This window comes from Oncorhynchus keta, unplaced genomic scaffold (assembly GCF_023373465.1).
Source record: "Oncorhynchus keta strain PuntledgeMale-10-30-2019 unplaced genomic scaffold, Oket_V2 Un_contig_19959_pilon_pilon, whole genome shotgun sequence".
Classification (NCBI taxonomy): Eukaryota; Metazoa; Chordata; class Actinopteri; order Salmoniformes; family Salmonidae; genus Oncorhynchus; species Oncorhynchus keta.
Genome location: NW_026281753.1, coordinates 35,542 through 57,500, shown reverse-complemented (window position 1 = coordinate 57,500; position 21,959 = coordinate 35,542). Strand labels below are relative to the sequence as shown.

At 44.5% G+C, this 21,959-nt stretch overlaps 1 protein-coding gene, 1 long non-coding RNA gene and 1 pseudogene across 3 annotated transcripts; 1 reads left to right on the top strand and 2 right to left on the bottom strand.

Moving 5' to 3' along the window:
* Window positions 1-1,688: 1,688 nt before the first annotated feature.
* LOC118383722 (tropomodulin-3-like) lies at window positions 1,689-19,691 on the top strand (annotated as a pseudogene). The gene is made up of 7 exons (XR_008106667.1): window positions 1,689-1,854; window positions 2,080-2,156; window positions 2,948-3,078; window positions 3,524-3,631; window positions 4,076-4,234; window positions 6,219-6,363; window positions 15,702-19,691. The product of XR_008106667.1 is annotated as a tropomodulin-3-like (transcript).
* LOC127920585 (uncharacterized) lies at window positions 9,968-11,879 on the bottom strand. The gene is made up of 3 exons (XR_008106668.1): window positions 11,716-11,879; window positions 10,153-10,235; window positions 9,968-10,068 (listed from the first exon to the last, which is right to left on the bottom strand). It is a non-coding gene; the product is annotated as an uncharacterized LOC127920585 (long non-coding RNA).
* LOC127920587 (uncharacterized) lies at window positions 16,304-21,549 on the bottom strand. The gene is made up of 5 exons (XM_052504631.1): window positions 21,525-21,549; window positions 17,368-17,603; window positions 17,176-17,319; window positions 16,503-17,126; window positions 16,304-16,453 (listed from the first exon to the last, which is right to left on the bottom strand). Exons 1-5 carry the CDS (start codon window positions 21,547-21,549, stop codon window positions 16,361-16,363), a joined length of 1,122 nt encoding a protein of 373 aa, XP_052360591.1. The 3' UTR covers window positions 16,304-16,360.
* Window positions 21,550-21,959: the final 410 nt, after the last annotated feature.

Below are 21,959 nucleotides of genomic sequence, written 5' to 3'. Positions count from 1 at the left end.
GCGGGCAGCTATCTAAACTTGTTATCATGGTTGACTTACCGGCCGGAGGACACACTGTACCATTTAGATTTTGGTAGTTAGTCTCACTCAGATATCATATTAAAACTACAAACATTTCCCCTTCATCCTATGGCCAGATGTGGTGAAAGAATATACACAGACTAAAGATTAAGTGGAAAATAGATCAATAAAACCCTTCTTCAAAACATCAGACTGAATGTAGATTTGAGAATGGGCTATTGGGACCATTTCTTTATACATTGAGTGTTGTTATGACATTATTTGTTACAATGCAGAGTTTGTTTCTGGAGCAAAAAATGGTCTTGGGGGCTCCCGAAAGTGGTGCAGTGGTCTAAGGGTATGTCTGAGGTGTCACTACAGACCCGGTTTGATCCCAGGCTGTGTCACAACTGACTGTGACCAGGAGTCCCATAGGCCTGGCTTATCGTGCTCTAGCGACTCCTTATGGCGGGCTGGGCACCTGCAGGCTGACTTCCGATTGTCAGTTGAATGGTGTTTCCTCCGACACATTGGTGCGGCTGGGTTAAGCTGACAGGTGTTATGAAGCTCATTTTGGCAAGTCATGTTTCGGAGGACGCATGAATCAACCTTTGCCTTTCCCGAACCAGTTGGGAAGTTGCAGCGATGAGACGAGATCGGGAATTGGATATGATGAAATTGGGGTGAGAAGGGTGGTGGAACGAGAGAGAGAGAAAAGGGGCATCTGTACAGCTGAGTTCTGTCCAGGGCCCTGGGGAAGAATTTGAGGCTCCCATCTTGGCAGTCAGAAAACATTTAGTGGTTTTATAATTTCCTACAATTCTACGCATTTTGACATGGCTAATGTTGTATTCTTATGCTCCAAACATATTAACAAATTCAATGACAGTCTGATTGTCTAGCTTTTATTTTGGTAATTGAAAGTCCTCAAAGAGGATCGTTATTATAGGCTATTTAAAAACAAAAACAAAAAACAAAACAAAAAAATATATATATATCCATTTTGTATTTGGTTTAGTAGTTTTAGTTTACCCTGAAAGCGTTTTAACATCCCAAGTAGTTTTGGAACCACTGCTGAGGATGGGAGGAGAAAACGATCCATCTCCAAGTTAAAGGGCTACTTGGGGATTTTAACAACGAGGACCTTTTTTTCTACGTCCCCAGGGTCCCATTAACTAGCGGATACCAGTTTTATGTCTCTCTGTCCAGTGATGAAGGAAGTTGGAGCTAACCAGCGGCAGATACCCATAGACTTCCAGTCATTGTGCTAACGCTAGTTAGCAACTTCCTTCAAACTGCACGGCGGAGACATAACAATGATATCAGTGAGTTCATCAGACTCCCTTTCAACTCCAGCTACTACTAACTTATTGTTTGTTGTTTCATATGCTGTATTGACTATATCGATGAGTTTATTAGCAGGGGTGATTGTTTATCTGTCTCTCTGGACATGAAAAATAAACAGTGGTTCTCTGGCTGACCGCCTTCGCTTCTGCAGTGCATTGTGGTCCTTCCTGTGTCAGCTGGGAATGACCTGTACAGAAGAGACCAGAGGGTCAAGAGGAAGTTGGATACATCTGCCTAGTCAGGTTCTCACTCTTCTCTCCCTCTTCTCCTCCTTTTCCGTCTCTCCCATCTCCTCTCTCTCTCTCCCTCCCATCTCCTCTCCCTCCCCCTTTCCCCTCTCCCATCTCTCTCCCATATCTTCCCTCTCGCTCTGCCTCTCTGTAGGCAAGGCATTTGTTCCCAAGCAGCGGCCCATCGAGTCTCGTCAGGAAGAAGTAACGACCCTTGACCCGGAACTAGAAGAGGCCCTGTCCAGTGCTACCGACACTGAACTCTGTGACCTGGCAGGTAAGGGGAGGGGGTAGGTAGGCTGTCTTCTTAGGGACAGAGACGCACACAGCCTCTCTCTGTCTCTCTCTCTCTCTGCATTAGAAGGATCTGTGTATCTTACTGTCTCCCGGTCTCTCCAAGTACAGCTAAATGCTAAATACAGGAGTCTTTCATACACACTGCCAGCCAGGCTTGTCCCATGGTACACACACACTAAGCCTGTTGTTGTGTGTTTGTCCACAGCCATCCTAGGTGTCCATACCTGGTGACCAGCACCCAGAGCTACGATGGAACCAGCAGTAAAGACGGAGGATACAACAGTGAGTACACAACCACAATGTAACCATTACACAACCACAATGTAACCACAATGTAACCATAACACAACCACAACCATAACACAACCACAATGTAACCATTACACAACCACAATGTAACCATAACACAACCACAACACAACCACAATGTAACCACAACACAACCACAATGTAACCATTACACAACCACAATGTAACCATAACACAACCACAATGTAACCATAACACAACCACAATGTAACCATAACACAACCACACGTAACCATAACAACCACAATGTAACCATAACACAACCACAAACCATGTAACCAAACACAACCACAATGTAACCATAACACAACCACAATGTAAATTAACACAACACAACCACAATGTAACCACAACACAACCACAATGTAACCACAACCAATGTAACCATAACACACAAATGTAACCACAACCACAACCACCACAACGTAACCATGTAACCACAACCAACAATGTAACCACACCACAACGTACCACAACGTAACCACACCAAACCACAACGTAACCACAACACCACCACAACGTAACCACAATACAACCACAACGTAACCACAACACAACCACAACGTAACCACAATACAACCGCAACGTAACCACAACACCACCACAACACAACCCCAACGTAAACACAGTTACCACCATGTAACCGCTACACTACTAACCCCAACATAACCAGGGTTATATTTGCTCTTGGTTCCACCTGGTTGTTTGGTGACCAGTCCTCCTATATAAATGAGGTGTGATGGATACAGATGAATATATTTCAGACGTGGTGAAGGGGGAGAAGATGAACCCAGTGTTTGATGAGCCTCCCAACCCCACTAACGTAGACGACACTCTGCAGAGGATCAAAAACAACGACGCTGCGCTGACGGAGGTTAACCTCAACAACATCAAGGTACACACACACACACACACACACACACACACACACACACACACACACACACACACACACATACAGACACACACACATACACACATACAGACACACACACATACACACATACAGACACACACACATACACACATACAGACACACACACATACACACATACAGACACACACACATACACACATACAGACACACACACATACACACATACATACACACACACATACACACATACATACAGACACACACACACATACACACATACATACAGACACACACACACATACACACATACAGACACACACATACACACATACAGACACACGCACACACATAGACACAGACACGCTTGCAGAAACACATACATTTTATATATATATATATATAAACTCACTGACACACACAATGAGACAAGATGTGATTCTCCTGTATTTTCCTGTTGTTCCAGAACATTCCCATTCCCACGCTGAAGGAGTTTGCCAAGGCCATGGAGAGGAACACACACGTCAAGAAGTTCAGCCTCGCCGCCACACGGAGCAACGACCCCATCGCTGTGGTGGGTGTCTGTCTGTCTGTCTGTCTGTCTGTCTGTCTGTCTGTCTGTCAGCCCGTCGCCACACTGTCTGCAGCTGTCCTGTCTGTCTGTCTGTCTGTCTGTCTGTCTGTCTGTCTGTCTGTCTGTCTGTCTGTCTGTCTGTCTGTCTGTCTGTCTGTCTGTCAGCCTCTGCCGCCACACGGAGCAACGGTCTGTCCCTGTCTGTCTGGTCTGGGTGTCTGTCTGTCTGTCTGTCTGTCTGTCTGTCTGTCTGTCTGTCTGTCAGCCTCGCTGTCTGTCACGGAGCAACTGTCTGTCCCCTGTCGCTGTGGTGTCTGTCTGTCTGTCTGTCTGTATGTCTGTCTGTCTGTCTGTCTGTCTGTCTGTGGATAGGGAAGAAGTGTGTGCAGGTTTTTGCTCCAACCCACTCCTAACTACCCCTCCCAGGCGCCTGTGCGGAAGTAGGTGCAGAACTGTCTGTCTGTCCTGTCTGTCTGTCTGAGGTCTGTCTGTCTGGTCTGTCTGGAGTCTCAACTGTCTGTCATCACCAGCGCTGGTGCTGCTGCTCTGTGGACTCCTGTCAGAGACAACGACACACTGACTGAGATCAAGATAGACAACCAGGTGTGCACACACACACACACACACACACACACACACACACACACACACACACACACACACACACACACTGACTGAGATCAAGATAGACAACCAGGTAACACACACACACACACTGTCACTGTCACTGTCTGTCACTGTCACACACACTGTACTAGGAAGTGTGTGCAGGTTTTGACAACCAGGTAACACCCCCACACACACGATGACTGAGATGCTGAAGGATCGTTGCGAGTCTCAACCTGGAGTCTAACTTCATCACCACGCTGGTGCACGCACGCACGCACTCAGAGACAACACACACTGACTGAGATCAAGATAGACAACCAGGTACACAACACACACACACACACTAAATACACACACACATGACACAGATCAACATACACAACCAGGTAACACACACACTAACTATAAACACACATCACACTAAATACACACATACATGATCACACTAACTACACACACACTAACTACACACACACTAACTACACACACACACACTGACTGAGATCAAGATAGACAACCAGGTAACACACACTAACTACACACACAACTATACACACACACATGAACACACACACACTGACTGAGATCAAGATAGACAACCAGGTAACACACAACACTAACTATAGATAACCAGGTAACACTACACGCACGCACACACTAACCACACACACACTAACTGAGATCAAGAAGACACATCACACACAACACACACACACACACACATCACACTAACTATACACACACTAACTCACTACAGGGGTTTTTGTCCAATTTTTCAGGATGGTAAAACGTTTTCAGCTGGAACTTAAAACCAGATCTAAAGTAAACAGAGAAAGATCATCTAACAGTCACCGAACATTTAGCACGTCAGGGAGAATCTAGAATTCCAAAATATTTGTCGTGATGTGGGGCCCCTGTTATACAACGTTTGAGTCACTCAGATTGCTTAAGACATGGCAAAATGGTGTAGGATTCAAATGTTCTCTCAGCCACATGGCAAAATGGTGTAGAATTCAAATGTTCTGTCAGCCACATGGCAAAATGTGTAGAATTCAAATGTTCTGTCAGCCACATGGCAAAATGTGTAGGATTCAAATGTTCTCTCAAGCCACATGTTCTCTCAGCCACATGACAAAATGTGTAGGATTCACATGTTCTCACACTAACACATGGCAAAATGGTATAAATATTCTCTCAGCCACATGGCAAATGGTACATTCAAATGTTCTCAGCCACATGACAAATGTTTCAGGATTCAAATGTTCTCTCAGCCACATGACAAAATGTGTAGATTCAAATGTAAACAGCCACATGGCAAAATGGTGTAGGATTCAAATGTTCTCTCAGCCACATGGCAAAATGTGTAGAATTCAAATGTTCTGTCAGCCACATGGCAAAATGTGTAGGATTCAAATGTTCTCTCAGCCACATGGCAAAATGTGTAGGATTCAAATGTTCTCTCAAGCCACATGGCAAAATGTGTAGGATTCAAATGTTCTCTCAGCCACATGGCAAAATGTGTAGGATTCAAATGTTCTCTCAGCCACATGGCAAAATGTGTAGGATTCAAATGTTCTCTCAGCCACATGGCAAAATGTGTAGGATTCAAATGTTCTCTCAGCCACATGGCAAATGTGTAGGATTCAAATGTTCTCTCAGCCACATGGCAAAATGTGTAGGATTCAAATGTTCTGTCAGCCACATGGCAAAATGTGTAGGATTCAAATGTTCTCTCAGCCACATGGCAAAAATGTGTAGGATTCAAATGTTCTCTCAGCCACATGGCAAAATGTGTAGAATTGCAGGAAAATAACTTTAAAACGGCTACATTTTGTCACTGTGGTCAACAGGGGAGGGCATCTACAAAATGTTGGTCGGTGACGCACTGTTTACTTCTCCAGGAGTCAGACCAAGCGGAGTGTGTGTGTGGTTCTTGATGTGTGTGTGGTTCTTGATGTGTGTGTGTGTGTCTCTACAGAGGCAGCAGCTGGGGACTTCAGTAGAGATGGAGATGGCTAAGATGCTGGAGGACAACAACAGCATAGTGAAGTTTGGCTACCACTTCTGTCAGCAAGGCCCACGGGCTAGAGCTGCTGCTGCTATCACCAAGAACAATGACCTGAGTAAGAACACACACACACACACACACACACACACACACACACACACACACACACACACACACACACACACATACACACATTCACACATTCACACATTCACACATTCACACACACACACATTCACACACACACACACACACACACACACACACACACACACACACACACACCATCACTCAGCTTTTAGGATTGGCCTCTTTTGGGTTCAGGGTATGATACAGTATGTACTCCTACAGTATATTATACTACAGTCAGACTGACTATAACACAGTATATTATACTACAGTCAGACTGACTATAACACAGTATATTATACTACAGTCAGACTGACTATAACACAGTATATTATACTACAGTCAGACTGACTATAACACAGTATATTATACTACAGTCAGACTGACAGGGTTACTATAACACAGTATATTATACTACAGTCAGACTGACAGGGTTACTATAACACAGTATATTATACTACAGTCAGACTGACTATAACACAGTATATTATACTACAGTCAGACTGACTATAACACAGTATATTATACTACAGTCAGACTGACTATAACACAGTATATTATACTACAGTCAGACTGACTATAACACAGTATATTATACTACAGTCAGACTGACTATAACACAGTATATTATACTACAGTCAGACTGACTATAACACAGTATATTATACTACAGTCAGACTGACTATAACACAGTATATTATACTACAGTCAGACTGACTATAACACAGTATATTATACTACAGTCAGACTGACTATAACACAGTATATTATACTACACAGTATATAACACAGTATATTATACTACAGTCAGACTGACTATAACACAGTATATTATACTACAGTCAGACTGACTATAACACAGTATATTATACTACAGTCAGACTGACTATAACACAGTATATTATACTACAGTCAGACTGACTATAACACAGTATATTATACTACAGTCAGACTGACTATAACACAGTATATTATACTACAGTCAGACTGACTATAACACAGTATATTATACTACAGTCAGACTGACTATAACACAGTATATTATACTACAGTCAGACTGACTATAACACAGTATATTATACTACAGTCAGACTGACTATAACACAGTATATTATACTACAGTCAGACTGACTATAACACAGTATATTATACTACAGTCAGACTGACTATAACACAGTATATTATACTACAGTCAGACTGACTATAACACAGTATATTATACTACAGTCAGACTGACTATAACACAGTATATTATACTACAGTCTGACTGACTATAACACAGTATATTATACTACAGTCAGACTGACTATAACACAGTATATTATACTACAGTCAGACTGACTATAACACAGTATATTATACTACAGTCAGACTGACTATAACACAGTATATTATACTACAGTCAGACTGACTATAACACAGTATATTATACTACAGTCAGACTGACTATAACACAGTATATTATACTACAGTCAGACTGACTATAACGCAGTATATTATACTACAGTCAGACTGACTATAACGCAGTATATTATACTACAGTCAGACTGACTATAACACAGTATATTATACTACAGTCAGACTGACTATAACAGTATATTATACTACAGTCAGTCTGACAGGGTTACTAAACACAGTATATTATACTACAGTCAGACTGACATGGTATAACACAGTATATTATACTACAGTCAGACTGACAGGGTTACTATAACACAGTATATTATACTACAGTCAGACTGACTATAACACAGTTACTATAACACAGTATATTATACTACAGTCAGACTGACTATAACACAGTATATCCTGTCTAAAGCCCTGGGCCTCTCTCCTCTTGTCCTGTCTAAAGCCCTGGGCCTCTCTCCTCCTGTCCTGTCTGAAGCCCTGGGCCTCTCTCCTCTTGTCCTGTCTAAAGCCCTGGGCCTCTCTCCTCTTGTCCTGTCTGAAGCCCTGGGCCTCTCTCCTCTTGTCCTGTCTGAAGCCCTGGGCCTCTCTCCTCTTGTCCTGTCTGAAGCCCTGGGCCTCTCTCCTCTTGTCCTGTCTGAAGCCCAGGTCCTCTCTCCTCTTGTCCTGTCTGAAGCCCAGGTCCTCTCTCCTCTTGTCCTGTCTGAAGCCCAGGTCCTCTCTCCTCTTGTCCTGTCTGAAGCCCCGGGCCTCTCTCCTCCTGTCTGAAGCCCAGGGCCTCTCTCCTCCTGTCTGAAGCCCAGGGCCTCTCTCCTCCTGTCTGAAGCCCAGGGCCTCTCTCCTCCTGTCTGAAGCCCAGGGCCTCTCTCCTCCTGTCTGAAGCCCAGGGCCTCTCTCCTCCTGTCTGAAGCCCAGGGCCTCTCTCCTCCTGTCTGAAGCCCTGGGCCTCTCTCCTCCTGTCTGAAGCCCTGACTTCTTCATTAGCATACGGCTGGTTTGACTTCTTCGTTAGCATACGGCTGGTTTGACTTCTTCGTTAGCATACGGCTGGTTTGACTTCTTCGTTAGCATACGGCTGGTTTGACTTCTTTGTTAGCATAAGGCTGGTTTGACTTCTTCGTTAGCATAAGGCTGGTTTGACTTCTTCGTTAGCATAAGGCTGGTTTGACTTCTTCGTTAGCATAAGGCTGGTTTGACTATCCGTTAGCATAAGGCTGGTTTGACTACTTCGTTAGCATAAGGCTGGTTTGAGTACTTTGTTAGCATAAGGCTGGTTTGACTTCTTCGTTAGCATAAGGCTGGTTTGACTACTTCGTTAGCATAAGGCTGGTTTGACTACTTCGTTAGCATAAGGCTGGTTTGACTACTTCGTTAGCATAAGGCTGGTTTGACTTCTTCGTTAGCATAAGGCTGGTTTGACTATCCCGTTAGCATAAGGCTGGTTTGACTTCTTCGTTAGCATAATGCTGGTTTGACTACTTTGTTAGCATAAGGCTGGTTTGACTTCTTCGTTAGCATAAGGCTGGTTTGACTACTTCATAAGTGGTTTGAGCATAAGGCTGGTTTGACTACTTCGTTAGCATAAGGCTGGTTTGACTACTGCTAGCATAAGGCTGGTTTGACTACTTAGCATAAGGCTGGTTTGACTATCCGTTAGCATAAGGCTTCGTTAGCATAAGGCTGGTTTGACTTCTTTGTTAGCATAAGGCTGGTTTGACTTCTTCGTTAGCATAAGGCTGGTTTGAGTACTTTGTTAGCATAAGGCTGGTTTGACTTCTTCGTTAGCATAAGGCTGGTTTGACTATCCCGTTAGCATAAGGCTGGTTTGACTACTTCGTTAGCATAAGGCTGGTTTGACCACTTCGTTAGCATAAGGCTGGTTTGACCTCTTCGTTAGCATAAGGCTGGTTTGACTACTTCGTTAGCATAAGGCTGGTTTGACTACTTTGTTAGCATAAGGCTGGTTTGACTACTTCGTTAGCATAAGGCTGGTTTGACTATCCGTTAGCATAAGGCTGGTTTGACTTCTTCGTTTGAGCATAAGGCTGGTTTGACTACTTCAGCATAAGGCTGGTTTGACTACTTCAAGTACATAATGCTGGTTGTTAGCATAAGGCTGGTTTGACTACCGTTAGCATAAGGCTGGTTTGACTACTCCATAAGGCTGGTTTGACTACCGTTAGCATAAGGCTGGTTTGACTACTTCGTTAGCATAAGGCTGGTTTGACTACTTCGTTAGCATAAGGCTGGTTTGACTACTTCGTTAGCATAAGGCTGGTTTGACCTCTTCGTTAGCATAAGGCTGGTTTGACCTCTTCGTTAGCATAAGGCTGGTTTGACCACTTCGTTAGCATAAGGCTGGTTTGACTACTTCGTTAGCATAAGGCTGGTTTGACTACTTCGTTAGCATAAGGCTGGTTTGACTACTTCGTTAGCATAAGGCTGGTTTGACTACTTCGTTAGCATAAGGCTGGTTTGACTACTTCGTTAGCATAAGGCTGGTTTGACTATCCGTTAGCATAAGGCTGGTTTGACTGAGCATAAGGCTGGTTTGACCGTTAGCATAAGGCTGGTTTGACTTCTTCGTTAGCATAAGGCTGGTTTGACTTCTTCGTTAGCATAAGGCTGGTTTGACTAGCATAAGGCTGGTTTGACTATCCGTTAGCATAAGGCTGGTTTGACTATCCGTTAGCATAAGGCTGGTTTGACTACCCGTTAGCATAAGGCTGGTTTGACTATCCGTTAGCATAAGGCTGGTTTGACTACTTCGTTAGCATACGGCTGGTTTGACTACTTTGTTAGCATAAGGCTGGTTTGACTACTTTGTTAGCATAAGGCTGGTTTGACTACTTTGTTAGCATAAGGCTGGTTTGACTATCCGTTAGCATAAGGCTGGTTTGACTACTTGGTTTGACTACTAGCATAAGGCTGGTTTGACTACTTCGTTAGCATAAGGCTGGTTTGACTACTCCGTTAGCATAAGGCTGGTTTGACTATTCGTTAGCATAAGGCTGGTTTGACCTACTTCGCTAGCATAACTACCCGGCTGGCTGGTTGACCTCTTCGTTAGCATAAGGCTGGTTTGACTACTTCGTTAGCATAAGGCTGGTTTGACCTACTTTGTTAGCATAAGGCTGGTTTGACTATCCGTTAGCATAAGGCTGGTTTGACTACTTCGTTAGCATAAGGCTGGTTTGACTACTTCGTTAGCATAAGGCTGGTTTGACCGCTTCGTTAGCATAAGGCTGGTTTGACTACTTAAGGCGTTAGCATAAGGCTGGTTTGACCTCTTGTTAGCATAAGGCTGGTTTGACTACTTTGTTAGCATAAGGCTGGTTTGACTACTAGCATAAGGCTGGTTAGCATAATGGCTGGTTTGACTACTTCGTTAGCATAAGGCTGGTTTGACTACTTCGTTAGCATAAGGCTGGTTTGACTACTCCGTTAGCATAAGGCTGGTTTGACTATCCGTTAGCATAAGGCTGGTTTGACTACCGTTAGCATAAGGCTGGTTTGACTACTTCGTTAGCATAAGGCTGGTTTGACTATCCGTTAGCATAAGGCTGGCTTGACTATCCGTTAGCATAAGGCTGGTTTGACTACTTCGTTAGCATAAGGCTGGTTTGACTATCCGTTAGCATAAGGCTGGTTTGACTATCCATAAGGCTGGTTTGACTATCCGCATAAGGCTGGTTTGACTACCCGTTAGCATAAGGCTGGTTTGACTATCCGTTAGCATAAGGCTGGTTTGACTATCCGTTCGTAAGGCTGGAGCATAAGGCTGGTTTGACTACTTCGTTAGCATAAGGCTGGTTTGACCTCTTCGTTAGCATAAGGCTGGTTTGACCTCTTCGTTAGCATAAGGCTGGTTTGACCTCTTCGTTAGCATAAGGCTGGTTTGACCTCTTCGTTAGCATAAGGCTGGTTTGACCTACTTCGTTAGCATAAGGCTGGTTTGACTACTTCGTTAGCATAAGGCTGGTTTGACTACTTCGTTAGCATAAGGCTGGTTTGACTACTTCGTTAGCATAAGGCTGGTTTGACTACTTCGTTAGCATAAGGCTGGTTTGACTACTTCGTTAGCATAAGGCTGGTTTGACTACTTCTTAGCATAAGGCTGGTTTGATAAGGTCAGTTTGACTTTGTTAGCATAAGGCTGGTTTGACCTCTTTGTTCGCATAAGGCTGGTTTGACCTCTTTGTTCGCATAAGGCTGGTTTGACCTCTTTGTTCGCATAAGGCTGGTTTGACTTCTTCGTTAGCATAAGGCTGGTTTGACTTCTTCGTTAGCATAAGGCTGGTTTGACTACTTCGTAGCATAAGGCTGGTTTGACTTCTTCGTTAGCATAAGGCTGGTTTGACTTCTTCGTAGCATAAGGCTGGTTTGACTTCTTCGCTAGCATAAGGCTGGTTTGACTATCCGTTAGCATAAGGCTGGTTTGACTACCCGTTAGCATAAGGCTGGTTTGACTACCCGTTAGCATAAGGCTGGTTTGACTTCTTCGTTAGCATAAGGCTGGTTTGACTCTTCGTAGCATAAGGCTGGTTTGACTACTTTGTTAGCATAAGGCTGGTTTGACTTCTTTCTTAGCATAAGGCTGGTTTGACTTCTTCGTTAGCATAAGGCTGGTTTGACTACTGTTAGCATAAGGCTGGTTTGACTATCCGTTAGCATAAGGCTGGTTTGACTACCCGTTAGCATAAGGCTGGTTTGACTTCTTCGTTAGCATAAGGCTGGTTTGACCTCTTTGTTAGCATAAGGCTGGTTTGACCTCTTCGTTAGCATAAGGCTGGTTTGACCACTTTTGTTAGCATAAGGCTGGTTTGACTATGTAGCATAAGGCTGGTTTGACTACTTGTTAGCATAAGGCTGGTTTGACTACTTCGTTAGCATAAGGCTGGTTTGACTACTTCGTTAGCATAAGGCTGGTTTGACTACTAAGGCTGGTTTACTTCGTTAGCATAAGGCTGGTTTGACTACTAGTTAGCATAAGGCTGGTTTGACTACTTCGTTAGCATAAGGCTGGTTTGACTACTCCGTTAGCATAAGGCTGGTTTGACTACTTCGTTAGCATAAGGCTGGTTTGACTACTTTGTTAGCATAAGGCTGGTTTGACTACATTCGTTAGCGTAAGGCTGGTTTGACTACTTCGTTAGCATAAGGCTGGTTTGACTACTTGGTTTGACGTTAGCATAAGGCTGGTTTGACTACTTTGTTAGCATAAGGCTGGTTTGACTACTTTGTTAGCATAAGGCTGGTTTGACTATCCGTTAGCATAAGGCTGGTTTGACTACTTCGTTAGCATAAGGCTGGTTTGACTACTTCATAAGGCTTAGCATAAGGCTGGTTTGACTATCTTTTGACGTTAGCATAAGGCTGGTTTGACCTCTTCGTTAGCATAAGGCTGGTTTGACTACTTCGTTAGCATAAGGCTGGTTTGACTATCCGTTAGCATAAGGCTGGTTTGACTCTTTGTTAGCATAAGGCTGGTTTGACCTACTTGTTAGCATAAGGCTGGTTTGACTACTTCGTTAGCATAAGGCTGGTTTGACTACTTCGTTAGCATAAGGCTGGTTTGACTACTTCGTTAGCATAAGGCTGGTTTGACTACTTCGTTAGCATAAGGCTGGTTTGACTACTTCGTTAGCATAAGGCTGGTTTGACTACTAGCATAAGGCTGGTTTGACTACATAAGGCTGGTTTGACTACGTTAGCATAAGGCTGGTTTGACTCTTCGTTAGCATAAGGCTGGTTTGACCTACTTCGTTAGCATAAGGCTGGTTTGACTATCCGTCTTGGTTTGTTAGCATAAGGCTGGTTTGACTATTCGTTAGCATAAGGCTGGTTTGACTATTCGTTAGCATAAGGCTGGTTTGACTATCTCTTCGTTAGCATAAGGCTGGTTTGATCTCTTCGTTAGCATAAGGCTGGTTTGACTACTTCGTTAGCATAAGGCTGGTTTGACTACTTCGTTAGCATAAGGCTGGTTTGACTACTTCGTTAGCATAAGGCTGGTTTGACTACTTCGTTAGCATAAGGCTGGTTTGACTACTTCGTTAGCATAAGGCTGGTTTGACTACTTCGTTAGCATAAGGCTGGTTTGACTACTTCGTTAGCATAAGGCTGGTTTGACTACTTTGTTCGCATAAGGCTGGTTTGACTACTTTGTTCGCATAAGGCTGGTTTGACTACTTTGTTCGCATAAGGCTGGTTTGACTCTTCGTTAGCATAAGGCTGGTTTGACCTCTTCGTTAGCATAAGGCTGGTTTGACCTCTTCGTTAGCATAAGGCCGGTTTGACCTCTTCGTTAGCATAAGGCCGGTTTGACCTCTTCGTTAGCATAAGGCTGGTTTGACTACTTCGTTAGCATAAGGCTGGTTTGACAACTTCGTTAGCATAAGGCTGGTTTGACTACTTTGTTAGCATAAGGCTGGTTTGACTTCTTCGTTAGCATAAGGCTGGTTTGACTACTTTGTTAGCATAAGGCTGGTTTGATCTCTTCGTTAGCATAAGGCTGGTTTGACTACTTTGTTAGCATAAGGCTGGTTTGACTACTTTGTTAGCATAAGGCTGGTTTGACTTCTTCGTTAGCATAAGGCTGGTTTGACTACTTCGTTAGCATAAGGCTGGTTTGACTACTTTGTTAGCATAAGGCTGGTTTGACCTATCCGTTAGCATAAGGCTGGTTTGACCTCATAAGGCTGGTTTGACTATCCGTTAGCATAAGGCTGGTTTGACTACTTCGTTAGCATAAGGCTGGTTTGACTACTTCGTTAGCATAAGGCTGGTTTGAGTACTTTTGTTAGCATAAGGCTGGTTTGACTATCCGTTAGCATAAGGCTGGTTTGACTACTTCTAGCATAAGGCTGGTTTGACTACTGCTTAGCATAAGGCTGGTTTGACTACTTCCGTTAGCATAAGGCTGGTTTGATCTCTTCGTTAGCAAGGCTGGTTTGACCACTTCGTTAGCATAAGGCTGGTTTGACTACTTAACGTAGCATAAGGCTGGTTTGACTACTTCGTTAGCATAAGGCTGGTTTGACTCTTCGTTAGCATAAGGCTGGTTTGACTACTTCGTTAGCATAAGGCTGGTTTGACTCTTCGTTAGCATAAGGCTGGTTTGACTACTTCGTTAGCATAAGGCTGGTTTGACTACTTCGTTAGCATAAGGCTGGTTTGACTATTCGTTAGCATAAGGCTGGTTTGACTATCCGTTAGCATAAGGCTGGTTTGACTCTTCGTTAGCATAAGGCTGGTTTGACTACTGGTTTGACTACTTCGTTAGCATAAGGCTGGTTTGACTATTCGTTAGCATAAGGCTGGTTTGACTATCCGTTAGCATAAGGCTGGTTTGACTACTTCGTTTTGAGCATAAGGCTGGTTTGACTCTTCGTTAGCATAAGGCTGGTTTGACTATCCTGGTTTGACTACCGCATAAGGCTGGTTTGACTACTTTGTTCGCATAAGGCTGGTTTGACTACTTTGTTCGCATAAGGCTGGTTTGACTACTTCGTTAGCATAAGGCTGGTTTGACCTCTTTGTTCGCATAAGGCTGGTTTGACCTCTTTGTTCGCATAAGGCTGGTTTGATCTCTTCGTTAGCATAAGGCTGGTTTGACCTCTTCGTTAGCATAAGGCTGTTTTGACTCTGACGTGGGCCGGTTTGACTCTGACGGGGGCCGGTTTGACTCTGACGGGGGCCGGTTTGACTCTGACGGGGGCCGGTTTGACTCTGAGGTGGGCTTGTATGCACTGTAAAGTCCTCGGGTTGGACTCCTCTGTCTCTTCTAACCAGCACGGGACTGTTTTAGGATTGTTTGATCACCATGTTGTTTACTGTGTTTTGATCAAGTTTTTATCTCACTGTACAATTCCTCCTTGTCCTCTTCTCCTTGTCCTCTTCCTGTCTTCTCTCCAGTCCGCAAGAGGCGAGTGGAGGGGACCAGTAAGGAGGCGGAGCCTGTCATGTCTCCCAGACCTGTCCCGTCGTCTCATCTCGCCGTATGGAATACATTTTCAGCCAATCCCCTGGTCTCATCTCACCGTGGACGTTAAGTCTTGTGCCAAAACCCGGAGCAAGGCGCCCTCAACCAGACAGGGACTGTGAGTCCCAAATGGCACCCTTGTTCCCTACGTAGTGCACTACTTTTGATCAGAGCCCTAGGGGCTGTGATCGTGCCCTATAGAGAATAGGGTTCCATTTGAGACGCAGGTAACATCATCTATCTGAGGAGAAGAGAAATAACTGGAATAGCCCTCTCTAGTACCTACATATCTATACACACGTTGTTGTTGTTATTATTATTATTATTGTTTATTATACTATTGTTAGAACTACAGCTGTACATCTTATTGTTTAGTTTTTTCAGTTCATTTCAGGCGCTTTCTTTTTTGAATTTTTCTCTGAATGATTTATTTTCTTTCTTTTTTTTACTGTGTTTAGAGCAACATGAACAGTACTGTAATCTAACCAAGTAACCATGGTTTTAAACATACTATCCTAACCTCTGACCTCTAACCCTACAGTGGTATAGGGCCCTGACCTCCAACCCCTACAGTGGTACGGGACAGGCCTCCCTAGCTAGACTGCTGTATCTCTTGGTTCTGATCAGTGTTTCCTACACAGGGGGAAGAGAGAGGTTGATGTGATGGTAGGGCCGTCTGTTTAACCTCCTGGGGTGGATGTGGTGGGTTGTCCTGGTAGGGCTGTCTGTTTAACCTCCTGGGGTGGATGTGGTGGGTTGTCCTGGTAGGGCCGTCTGTTAACCTCCTGGGGTGGATGTGGTGGGTTGTCCTGGTAGGGCCGTCTGTTAACCTCCTGGGGTGGATGTGGTGGGTTGTCCTGGTAGGGCTGTCTGTTAACCTCCTGGGGTGGATGTGGTGGGTTGTCCTGGTAGGGCTGTCTGTTAACCTCCTGGGGTGGATGTGGTGGGTTGTCCTGGTAGGGCCGTCTGTTAACCTCCTGGGGTGGATGTGGTGGGTTGTCCTGGTAGGGCTGTCTGTTAACCTCCTGGGGTGGATGTGGTGGGTTGTCCTGGTAGGGCCGTCTGTTAACCTCCTGGGGTGGATGTGGTGGGTTGTCCTGGTAGGGCCGTCTGTTAACCTCCTGGGGTGGATGTGGTGGGTTGTCCTGGTAGGGCCGTCTGTTAACCTCCTGGGGTGGATGTGGTGGGTTGTCCTGGTAGGGCCGTCTGTTAACCTCCTGGGGTGGATGTGGTGGGTTGTCCTGGTAGGGCTGTCTGTTAACCTCCTGGGGTGGATGTGGTGGGTTGTCCTGGTAGGGCCATCTGTTATCCTCCTGGGGTGGATGTGGTGGGTTGTCCTGGTAGGGCCGTCTGTTAACCTCCTGGGGTGGATGTGGTGGGTTGTCCTGGTAGGGCCGTCTGTTTAACCTCCTGGGGTGGATGTGGTGGGTTGTCCTGGTAGGGCCGTCTGTTAACCTCCTGGGGTGGATGTGGTGGGTTGTCCTGGTAGGGCTGTCTGTTAACCTCCTGGGGTGGATGTGGTGGGTTGTCCTGGTAGGGCCGTCTGTTAACCTCCTGGGGTGGATGTGATGGGTTGTCCTGGTAGGGCTGTCTGTTAACCTCCTGGGGTGGATGTGGTGGGTTGTCCTGGTAGGGCTGTCTGTTAACCTCCTGGGGTGGATGTGGTGGGTTGTCCTGGTAGGGCTGTCTGTTTAACCTCCTGGGGTGGATGTGGTGGGTTGTCCTGGTAGGGCTGTCTGTTAACCTCCTGGGGTGGATGTGGTGGGTTGTCCTGGTAGGGCTGTCTGTTAACCTCCTGGGGTGGATGTGGTGGGTTGGTGCAGCTGTTGTGTACTCTGAGGAGTGGATGAGAACAGCTGCCTCTCTCTGAAAAAGTCTCAAGCCCTGAAGAACGTTTATAGATGTCTTAATACTGTCGTAAAGAATTTAAAGTCTTAAAGAATTAAAGTCTTACCATTGATAATACGGTGGTTCTCTTTCAATCTCAACAGTTTTTTAAAAATAGATTCAGATTTAATGGGTTTATTTTATTTCCCTCTTTATGTCACTGGGAAACGTATGTGGATGTTAATTTAACCAAGTAACCATGACGATGAAGCATTGACCTGATCTTCTGCTCTCCTGTTATTGGTCTGGCGTGAACGTCAGCTCAACCAATGAGCTTCTCCGATACTGAACCATGCCAAAGACTAATATGCAGCGCTCACATACATCCTGGAGGAGATGCAACTCCATGTCACTATATTCTCTTTAGATTCCACATATCCTGTCAGAGAGTAGGTTAGATCAGACAGAAAACAACATCTGGGTTCATTACACTTGTTTTTTTATTTGATGTGCACAGTGTCATGTACAATGTCGTCATTTTGATGTGCACTGTGTTCCTTCTCTCTGCTGGGCTGTTGTTGCTTATGGCGACGGAACAAGCAAAGATGGCCGTCAGTGGGGCAGTGTCTGTGTGAAGGAATGTCATGGTAATGAGAGAGACGCAGGAGAGAGCAACACACCACACACTGAGAGGTCTGGAACCGGCTCCTGGAACCGGCTCCTAGAACCGGCTCCTAGCCCTGGCTCCTAGAACCGGCTCCTAGCCCTGGCTCCTAGAACCGGCTCCTAGAACCGGCTCCTAGCCCTGGCTCCTAGAACCGGCTCCTGGAACCGGCTCCTAGCCCTGGCTCCTAGAACCGGCTCCTAGCCCTGGCTCCTAGAACCGGCTCCTGGAACCGGCTCCTAGCCCTGGCTCCTAGCCCTGGCTCCTAGAACCGGCTCCTAGAACCGGCTCCTAGAACCGGCTCCTGGAACCGGCTCCTAGCCCTGGCTCCTAGAACCAGCTCCTAGCCCTGGCATGCTACTCACTATGGAAGAAAACAACATGCTGTGTTAAACTCAGCTGGATTCTCCTGAGAACACTAGCCTGCTGTAAAACAGACAAAATACAGCCTGATGTTGACACTCACCATTTTATAGAGAATTACAAACTGGGTGGTTCAAGCCCTGAATGCTGATTGGCTGACAGCTGTGGTACATCAGACCGTATACCACGGGTATGACAAAACATTTGAATTTTTACTGCTCTAATTACATTGGTAACCAGTTTCTAATAGCAATAAGGCACCTTGGGGGTTTATATGGCAAATATACCACGGCTAAGGGCTGTGTCAAGGCACTCCACACTGCGTCGTGCCTAATAACAACCCTTAGCTGTGGTATATTGGCACTACAGGGGGATGTGCCTTATTGCTTAATTACAGGCTGGCCTCCTGGACTCACATGAATCCTACTGGACCAAAACTGCTGAATCTGTGTCCAGGAAACTGGTCCTGTGTGTTGTTAATGTGTTAATCTGGAGTAGGAAGTCCTCGTGTTGAGATCATGTGGTTTGTCTGGACCAATACGATGCTCATGTTTTAGTTTCTTAATCACATCTGGTGATTAAGTTAGTCAGCCTTGATTCTGTGGGTGGGATAGAGCGATGTGATTGGCTGATTAAGGTTATTTGGAGTGATGCTGTCTGCTTAACTATAATGTCTGAATCCCAAATGGTTCCCTGTTCCTTATATGGTGTGCTTCCTGTTGACCAGGGCCCATAGGGTGTAACCCAGGCTATAGTAACCTGGCTCTGTGCTCTGCTCTGTCCATAATCTGATCTTAATCATGTATATTGTTATAGTTGACCATCTCATAATGTTTAACCCTCACACACATTCCACACCGTCACACACACACCTGTGTGTATCAAGTAAATGTAAAGGTTATTTTCGATTTTTTTTGTTTTTGTTGTTGAATGGTGAAGCTCCATGTCTGAGACTAAAGAGTAGAGGAAGTAGGAAGCTGTACTGTTAATATTAACCACCAAGCCTGGTAGAAAGGCCATGTCAACTATAATACGTCCTCAACCAATAAATGTTTTTACATACGCTGTCCCTCCCTGTTGTCTTCACGTTTCATCCATGTGGTTCATGTGCAGTATTTTATAGTGCTACTGAATTCAATAAGGTTTTGTATTGTTCCCCAAGCTGAACTTTTATGGTGTTGTAATTTTATTTTATTTTTATTTTTATTTTACCTTTATTTAACCAGGCAAGTCAGCTAAGAACACATTCTTATTTTCAATGACGGCCTGGGAACAGTGGGTTAACTGCCTGTTCAGGGGCAGAACGACAGATTTGTACCTTGTCAGCTCGGGGGTTTGAACTCGCAACCTTCCGGTTACTAGTCCAACGCTCTAACCACAAGGCTACCCTGCCGTAATCAATGTCTTTGTTCCAAGAAGAGCAAGCCGTCTCAACATCGTGCATTTATCAGATCCCAAAAACAACACAGGACATCACACTGGCTGTTCAACAAGTACATAGTTGTAGTGTACACTGTTCTAGTGGAAATGAATCCAGTACATAGTTGTAGTGTACTCTGTTCTAGTGGAAATGAATCCAGTACAGAGTTGTAGTGTACTCTGTTCTAGTGGAAATGAATCCAGTACAGAGTTGTAGTGTACTCTGTTCTAGTGGAGATGAATCCAGTACAGAGTTGTAGTGTACTCTGTTCTAGTGGAAATGAATCCAGTACAGAGTTGTAGTGTACTCTGTTCTAGTGGAGATGAATCCAGTACAGAGTTGTAGTGTACTCTGTTCTAGTGGAGATGAATCCAGTACAGAGTTGTAGTGTACTCTGTTCTAGTGGAAATGAATCCAGTACAGAGTTGTAGTGTACTCTGTTCTAGTGGAAATGAATCCAGTACAGAGTTGTAGTGTACTCTGTTCTAGTGGAGATGAATCCAGTACAGAGTTGTAGTGTACTCTGTTCTAGTGGAGATGAATCCAGTACAGAGTTGTAGTGTACTCTGTTCTAGTGGAGATGAATCCAGTACAGAGTTGTAGTGTACTCTGTTCTAGTGGAGATGAATCCAGTACAGAGTTGTAGTGTACTCTGTTCTAGTGGAGATGAATCCAGTACAGAGTTGTAGTGTACTCTGTTCTAGTGGAGATGAATCCAGTACAGAGTTGTAGTGTACTCTGTTCTAGTGGAGATGAATCCAGTACAGAGTTGTAGTGTACTCTGTTCTAGTGGAAATGAATCCAGTACAGAGTTGTAGTGTACTCTGTTCTAGTGGAGATGTATCCAGTACAGAGTTGTAGTGTACTCTGTTCTAGTGGAGATGAATCCAGTACAGAGTTGTAGTGTACTCTGTTCTAGTGGAGATGAATCCAGTACAGAGTTGTAGTGTACTCTGTTCTAGTGGAGATGAATCCAGTACAGAGTTGTAGTGTACACTGTTCTAGTGGAAATGAATCCAGTACAGATTTGTAGTGTACTCTGTTCTAGTGGAGATGTATCCAGTACAGAGTTGTAGTGTACTCTGTTCTAGTGGAGATGAATCCAGTACAGAGTTATAGTGTACTCTGTTCTAGTGGAAATGAATCCAGTACAGAGTTGTAGTGTACTCTGTTCTAGTGGAGATGAATCCAGTACAGAGTTGTAGTGTACTCTGTTCTAGTGGAAATGAATCCAGTACAGAGTTGTAGTGTACTCTGTTCTAGTGGAGATGAATCCAGTACAGAGTTGTAGTGTACTCTGTTCTAGTGGAAATGAATCCAGTACAGAGTTGTAGTGTACTCTGTTCTAGTGGAAATGAATCCAGTACAGAGTTGTAGTGTACTCTGTTCTAGTGGAGATGAATCCAGTACAGAGTTGTAGTGTACACTGTTCTAGTGGAAATGAATCCAGATCTCAGTTGTGTGATTCCCTTTGAAACTCACCTTTGGGTTCAAAGGGCATTCCCATAGCGATAGTGATACGGGCAGGTCGTTATATACACTGAACAAAAATATAAACGCAGTATGAAGTATTTTCAAAGTTTTTACTGAGTTACATTTCATATAAGGAAAATCCGTCAATTGAAAAATGCATTAGGCTCTAATCTATGGATTTCACATGACTGGGAATACAGATATGCATCTGTTGGTCACAGATACCTTCGATAAAGAGAACAAGTCAGTATCTGGTGTGACCATTTGCCTCATGCAGCGCGACACATCTCCTTCACATAGAGTTGATCAGGCTGTTGATTGTGGCCTGTGGAATGTTGTCCCACTCCTCTTCAATGGCTGTGTGAAGTTGCTGGATATTGGCTGGGAACTGGAACACGTTGATCCAGAGCATCCCAAACATGCTCAATGTGTGACATATCTGGT

What these genes read in the sequence shown, in the direction of transcription:
- LOC127920587 (XM_052504631.1), bottom strand. Translation starts at nt 21,549, where the DNA reads ATGGGAATGCCCTTTGAACCCAAAG. An exon ending in AATGCCCTTTGAACCCAAAG is followed by an intron (nt 17,604 to 21,524) that starts GTGAGTTTCAAA and finishes TCCACTCCTCAG; the next exon opens with AGTACACAACAGCTGCACCA. An exon ending in CACCACATCCACCCCAGGAG is followed by an intron (nt 16,454 to 16,502) that starts GTTAAACAGACA and finishes CCACCCCAGGAG; the next exon opens with GTTAAACAGACGGCCCTACC.